At 40.4% G+C, this 7,178-nt stretch overlaps 1 protein-coding gene across 2 annotated transcripts; it reads left to right on the top strand.

Moving 5' to 3' along the window:
• Nucleotides 1-290: 290 nt before the first annotated feature.
• Nucleotides 291-4,487, top strand: LOC123112278 (uncharacterized). Of its 2 annotated transcripts, XM_044533227.1 has the most exons (4): nt 291-830; nt 2,565-2,699; nt 3,756-3,868; nt 3,966-4,487. In XM_044533227.1, exons 1-4 carry the CDS (start codon nt 741-743, stop codon nt 4,246-4,248), a joined length of 621 nt encoding a protein of 206 aa, XP_044389162.1. In that variant the 5' UTR covers nt 291-740; the 3' UTR covers nt 4,249-4,487. The 2 variants fall into 2 exon arrangements, 1 of the variants encoding a protein (XP_044389162.1); XR_006455327.1 differs by lacking the exon at nt 2,565-2,699 and having other exon boundaries at nt 476-830.
• The last annotated feature ends 2,691 nt before the right edge of the window (nt 4,488-7,178 follow it).

Below are 7,178 nucleotides of genomic sequence, written 5' to 3'. Positions count from 1 at the left end.
ACGGTCCGCTAGTACAACATGAGTATGTTTGGCACACGACGCAACCAACAAGTGGTGCTACCACCCGATCTTTGTATACTAGCTAAACTATGAACAATTCTATTTTGATGATGCTCAATTTTCAACTGAATAAGTCCACGTGAGTTCAGAGTTTTCTTGATCTCCAACATGAGATGATCATATGCAAAACTGTCCAGCGAGTCATCAGTCAATGCAGCAACAACAGTCGCGCTATCGGATTGCATCACAATTGGCAATTCCGACCGTTGTATACTCATTGACGGTCCTTAGAGAATAAGGGGATTGCTAATTTTCATCCGGATGAAAACAATTCACTTCCATCCGTTTTTCTGTCCGTCGGATTCTGGTGTCAAGATTCGCGTTTTTTCCTTTCTTTTCCAGACTCGGGGGTGTTTTGTTCGTTACTGGGCCCGTAATCTTCTCCCTTAGACCCATTAATCCTGGCGGGTCCGTGTACTAGCCGGTTTTTTCTTTTATTTTTGAATTTCCTTTTATCTTCTCCGCTGACTTTGTCTGTTTCCCTTCCTCATTTCGAGCGGCGGCGAGGAGAGAGCCGTGGCGATTTTGGTTGGTTAGCTTTGTGGCTGATCTCTGGAGAGCGAGCCGGTGGTTAGGCACCCGGTCCTCCTCCCCCCTCCCCCATCCTCCATCCCCCTTGTTGCTTCTCCTTGAAGCGTGTTGAGGCAGAGGAGAGGTCGACGTACGGTGATTCGGCGGCGATGTCTTATCTTCTTCTGTTGATTTCGTGCCGCTCCTCCTTTTGTTGTGGTGTTCTTCGAGCCCTGTGCCTCCCTTCTTCACACAACGAGGTTGGTTTGCCAGTATCCTTTCCCCATGTCTTCATTTCGCTGCAATTTCTGTAGGACTTTGCTCGATCTGGCTTAGTGGTGTGTTTGTTCCCGTGTGTAGTGGTGGATCCCAGCTCTTTTAGGTTGTTTGTGGTGGTTCCTAGATGTCCGATTTTGTTGCAGATGGAGCAACATCTATATAGTAGATGTAGATGCAACAACGCCTGGTTTGATGTAGTTGTAGGGGTGGTTTCCTCATGTCTATTTTTGATTTTTGCTCCTGAATGTCTCTGCAGTTGTTCATGTGCCCCTATATGTGTACAGCCCGTAGATGTGTGGATGTAAATGTTGAATCTAGCTCCTAGATGTTTACTGTATGTGTGTATGATGCTGGTTGTTTTTGTCAGTGAGTTGGATTATAACTTTGAGCAGATTTGGAGTGACTGGGACTGAATTTTACGAGTTAAGCGTTAGTGATTTTGGACTGTAGTTTCAGGTTTTATTAGTCCATCTTACTCTATAATTTTTGAGTGCTTTTGTGTCTGGTTTGTAAATTCAGTAATGTGTAAGTTTCAGTGATCTACTCTGTAATTTTCGAGTGCTTTTGTGTCTGGCTTTGTAACTTCTGTAATGTGTAAGTTTCAGTGATCTACTCTGTAAGTTTTGAGTGCTTTTTTCTCTGGCTTTGGAACTTCAGTAATGTGCAAGTTTCAGTGATCCACTCTAAATTTTCCACTCTTTTTCCAGCATCTATTACACTGAGTATCAGTGTAACTACAGTCTGAATTGTATTGTGAATTAACTCTGGACTATAAGTTTGTATGCTCCCTTTTATCCTCTGCTAGCTTTTGTAGATGTACAACCCTTCGTTATTTTGGATGCAAATGCCGAGTTACCTGGTCAATTGAGTCTCATGTTGATGTTTTTTGCTGGATAAATTTCTAGTTTAATGTGTGATTCTCGTTCGTGAACTGAATTTTTTCCAGTAAAGTTAAAGTGGTTCGGGACTGTCGCGTGAGCTAGACTGTTTGGTTGAATTCGGCTAGTTGTCATGCGCTTGAACGTGTTGTTTGTTTCAGTTCAGATCCTTGTCCATGTCAATGACCCTCTCGATGTCCCTATCGGATGGGATGCCCTTTGTTTCAGTCCTTATTTTGGGACGAAGGGAGTCACTCATTTTTGGACGGAGGGAGTAATTTTTAGTGAATCTTCATTGTAATTCTTACTGCTCTTGTAATGTAATTCATTAGTTGATTTACAGTGTATTTCCTCAATGTATTTACACTGTAATTCTTAGTTCTTTAGAAAGGAATCTAATTCTTTTGTTGCAGCAGCAATGTTCATTTCAGATCCTTATGTTCAACAGTTGAATCTTTTCCTGTCACTTTGCAAAAAAGGAAGCATTATATTTTGCAATGAATCACATTGTCAGCCATGATATTTGGTGCAAGTATGATTTTTCTTTTTCTTTTGTACGTTTCATTTTTTAGTTTGTTGCTGGTTGTGTACTTCATCTTTTTTCATTTGTCATTGATTATTTCATTTATTTTCTTGATACGAAGCTATTAGATGTGATTGAGCATTCTGTTCGTATCGCTCTCTTGCATCCCTATGCCCAAATGGTCACGTAGATAAATTATTGATTCTATGTTTCTGTTGATTTCTTTTCGACAAGTGTCATCCTTCTAAATCAAAGAAACACTTCTTCATGATTTGTTACTGATTTTTTTTTACTCTCTATCTTTTTAATTTCAGTTGTACTTCCCTGTTGGTCTCAATGGTCGCTGGTTTTCGTTTGTTGTGTGTATCAAAGATAGAGTTTTTTTTGTGTTTCTTGATTCGGCGTTTGGAGAGAACTCAACATATCACAGAGATATCCGTGATGAGCTGGTAATTTTCTGTAAGCTTTCATGTATATTTTTGTGAGATTTTGTAGTTGTGCCACTTTCATGTACTACACAGACAGTTTTTAATGCTGCCCTCTTTGCTCTTGTGCATTTTCTCCATGTTTTTTCAGTTGTATTCCCCTTTTATCTTAGTGGATTTACAGTGTAACTCTCATTGAACTTACACTGTAATTATTTTTAGTGCATTTTTACAGTGTAACTCTCGTTGGATTTGCACTGTAATTATGTGCATTTTACAATGTAAGTGTCATTGGATTTACACTGTAATTATCTTTAGTGCATTTTACAGTGTAACTTTCATTGGATTTACACTGTAACTCTCTGCCCTCTTTTGCTCTTGTGCATTTTCCCATGTTTTTTTAGTTTTTTTCAGTTGTATTCCCCTTTTATCTTAGTGGATTTACAGTGTAACTCTCATTGGACTTACACTATAATTATTTTTAGTGCATTTTTACAGTGTAACTCTCGTTGGATTTGCACTGTAATTATGTGCATTTTACAGTGTAAGTGTCATTGGATTTACATTGTAATTATCTTCAGTGCATTTTACAGTGTAACTCTCGTTGGATTTGCACTATAATTATCTTTAGTGCATTTTACAGTGTAACTTTCATTGGATTTACACTGTAACTCTCACTGGATCAGTGCATTTTATAGTGTAACTTTTATTGGATTTACACTGTAATTATCTTTAGTGCATTTTACAGTGTAACTCTTATTGGATTTACACTGTAACTATCTTAGTGGATTTTACAGTGTAACTCTCAACGGATTTACACTATAATTTATCTTAGTGAATTTTACAGTGTAATTATCATTGGATTTACACAGTAATTCTTAGATGTTGTACTATGTGAATCTTAGTGCCATTGTACTGTATTCACCACTTTGTGTCTAGTGCATTTAGTGTTAGTTATTTTAGTGTAACAAGCACTTTAGTTGTACTGACAGCTCCTCCTTATCGGCTACAACACACTTAATTTTGTTTTCTACAGTAAATTAGTTTGGTATGCTTTCCTGATTTTTAGTTTCAACACAGATTCATAATTTCATTGGGCTTTGGGATGAGTATATCAATCCTATGATGCACAAACGAATTAATTTCGAAGAGTTTGATGTCTTGTACCCAGCTGTTCCTAAGCAAGAGAATCGGTATTATATTTTTTTGCCTGACATGATTTTGATTAATTTTATATAGATTGTTTGTAGGCTTCTTTTCTTATTTTTTGTGTTCTTTGTAACTTTTCAGGCATGATTGTGGTGTCTTCGCTCTGAAGTATATGGAGATCTTCACACCAAGAACTCAGATGGCAAATCTTTTCTCCAATATAGACATTCCAAATCTTAGGATCAAATATGTGAATGATATGTTTTTCAGCCCCTTGAACAACTGCGAGAAATCTTTTGTCACTGATTTCTTTGGCGATGCATGTTCTTATTTTCCTTGTCCTCTAGTTCATTTTTGTTTTGTTTTCTTCTTTTTACCTTCTATTTTCTTTACCTATTATGGCCTCTTTAATTTTTTTGTGTAGGGAGGCAATGCCAAGTGAGGTTCAGTATGTGTGCAGTCCTAGCTCAATTGGTGGATGAGTTTGCTTTTTTAGTAGCATGTAACATAGAACCACTAGTACAAATCATTTGGATTATTGGTGGATTTACAATGTCCTTTTTAGTGTATTTTACAGTTGCATCTTTAATGCATCTTGCACTGTAATTCTTAGTGTTTAATCTTAGCAGTTTTTTAGTGCAAACCATTTGAATCATTGGTGGATTTACAGTGTCATTTTAGTGGATTTTACAGTGTCATTTTAATGCATCTTACACTGTAATTCTTAGTGGGCATGATGGAAATTATTGTGGTTTTTAGTGGATTTACACTGAATTTCTTGGTGGTAATATTATTGTAATTATACTTCTTCGTCAATGTAATTTTTAGGTGACATCATCTTGGAAAAGCTTTGCCTGTATCGATGTGCTTCTTTGATCTCCTCTTTTAGCTGCTCCCATGTCCGGGTTGAAGTTGAAGTGTGGACCCGTTAGTCTATTTATAAAAGCGGGACAGAAAAGCAAACAGGGGACAAGTGACATGGGACAGAGGGCACTTGTCATCCTCTGGTTGGAAGAATATGGATGAAAGCTAATTAAATTTCATCCGGATGTAGAATAGACAGTCCCAAGAATAAACTAATCTATACTTCATGGGCATGCAGTTGTACAGGTACCGGTAAGCCGAGAAGATAACCTCCCCTCGAATCCCTAAGCACCATGTCAGACCCAGTAGTCCTATCTCCTTCACAAATGATCCATCCGGAGATAATCATTGATTAAGAAGAAGGTTTAGACAGGCCACGAAGTGGCAAGAAATAAAATCTACTCTCGCGGCATTACAACACTCAAATGTTTGGCGCCCGCCAACACCCAAAGCGACACCTCCTCTTTTATCTTACTAATGACGACCGTCGTAGGTGCGGCCGTGTAGCGAAAAACTCTAGCATTGCGCTCCGTCCAAATTTCCCAGGAGTTAAGCATCATTAGTGAGGCGAGCGTCTTGGGGGATTCAGAACGAAGATATACGTTTCCATTCCACCATTCCCACACCGAGCCCCTCGCTGACCAAGTAGTAGCCTGAGCGTGATCCATGCCATGCCAGCGAAGAATATCGTTCCACACACGAAGGGTGTAGCGATATTGGAACAGTAAGTGGGCTGCCGTCTCAGGGCTTTGCTTGCAAAGCGGGCATCCGGAGATAGTCCTATCTCCTTCACAAATGATCCATCCGGAGATAGTTGACCTATCCCAATGGAGGTTTTGGCCAAAGTGCACGTTGAGCAATAATAGGAGCCGGGATGACCACCTGTTCACCCATGGTCATTTTTCCTTAAACTTCAGCCAGGCATGCACCGCCAAGGAAAATTATGCGAAATCGAGGTAAGGATGGTGACGAAAATACATAGAGCGTTTCGTTCAGCTCACATGGTTGCACTCCTCTTGGATATATTCGACCATGCGTTGCTGGAAATTGCTGTGTGTAGGTGTGCAAATTAATATATGTCGACGAGGCTACTTTTTCGCCCAGAGATACGTAGCCGCGACTTTGACGCGAAAATCGTTTCTTTGGCACCGTGTTTAGTTAGCATGATGACACATGACATGCACCTAATCTAACAATGGACAGGGAGATGAGTAGACTAATAGCAGTCCGTTTTGTCCTTGCACGCATGCATAAATGCTGATAAAGACAACGATCTCACAACTAACTGCAGTGTTGTACAATGATTAACAGGAATTAAGAGCGTGGAACATATGTCATATATAGTGGCGTATCATCTCCGCTGAAATATTGTTCAACCAAAATGCATATGGACCACACATCTACTGAAAACTAGTAGAAACTACTGTTTGGTACTGTACGACCACACATGGTTAGGATTGGACTCACGCGTTCCAGCTAGTTTGTACATAATACGCAATCTTTCTTCCCCTCTTTTTTGCTCGAAGTACATAATACCTCATGAATTCTAGTATAACTACATATACAAACCTAGATGCCTGGGCAAGATGTGTAGGTTCTTCAGTCAAATTACCATAATGGAAGATACAAAGCTTTCTTTCCTCCCTGCTCTCGCGAGAGGTGAACATTGGTGGCGATCTACCCACCTATTCGCGTTGATCGTGGGACCTGTCACCCTCCGTCTACCGCTCCAGCGAAGAGGGAGGGGTCGGGGACCCTAGGGCTTTGGTCCGGTAGGGCTAGGGGTTAGTATACTAATAAACACAAAGATCTCACAACTAATTGTAGTGTTGTACTATAAATAATTAACAGGAAAGACAGTGGAAGATATGTCGTAATATAGTAGCGTATCATCTTGACTTGACTCAAATATTGTTCAACCAAAATGTACATGGACCACACATCACTCGAAAGTAGTCGAAACTACTATTTGGTACAGTAGGATTACACTTGGTTAGAATTGGACTGACGCGTTCCAGCTAGTTCGTACATAATACGCCTTCTCTCTTCCTTTTTTGGTGCCAAGTACATAATACACCGTCAATTCTTGTATAACTACATATACGAACCTAGATACCCGGGCAAGATGTATACCTTCTTCAGTCAAGCTGCCATAATGGAACATATGAGGCTTTCTTTCCTCCCTGCTATAGCAAGAGGCGAACATGGGCCCTCTCTCCGGTGTTGATCATGGGCCCCCTCTCCCTCCGTCTGCCGCTCCGGCGATGGGAGGGGGTGAGGACCCTAGTTCTTCGATCAGGTAGGGGTAGGGGTAGGGTACAGATAGTTTAGGGTTTGTCTCTAATCGATGGCGGTGAAACATTGGCTGTGGCGTCAACATTGAATAAATTATCCCCGCGCCTCGCCCTTGTGTTGGTGGTACTTCGTACCATCCAGAGGCGTGTGGAGGATGGTGTTGTCCTCGCAGAGGCAGGGCTCGACGGATGGTAG

This window comes from Triticum aestivum, chromosome 5B (assembly GCF_018294505.1).
Source record: "Triticum aestivum cultivar Chinese Spring chromosome 5B, IWGSC CS RefSeq v2.1, whole genome shotgun sequence".
In the NCBI taxonomy this organism is placed as follows: domain Eukaryota; kingdom Viridiplantae; phylum Streptophyta; class Magnoliopsida; order Poales; family Poaceae; genus Triticum; species Triticum aestivum.
This window is presented reverse-complemented; position numbering and strand designations above follow the sequence as displayed.

Bases quoted from the DNA above. Each gene is read 5' to 3' on its own strand.
- LOC123112278 (XM_044533227.1), top strand. From the start codon at position 741: ATGTCTTATCTTCTTCTGTTGATTTCGTGCCGCTCCTCCTTTTGTTGT. The intron at 831-2,564 runs GTTGGTTTGCCA...TTTTAATTTCAG, and splicing joins TCCCTTCTTCACACAACGAG to TTGTACTTCCCTGTTGGTCT. The intron at 3,869-3,965 runs GTATTATATTTT...GTAACTTTTCAG, and splicing joins GTTCCTAAGCAAGAGAATCG to GCATGATTGTGGTGTCTTCG.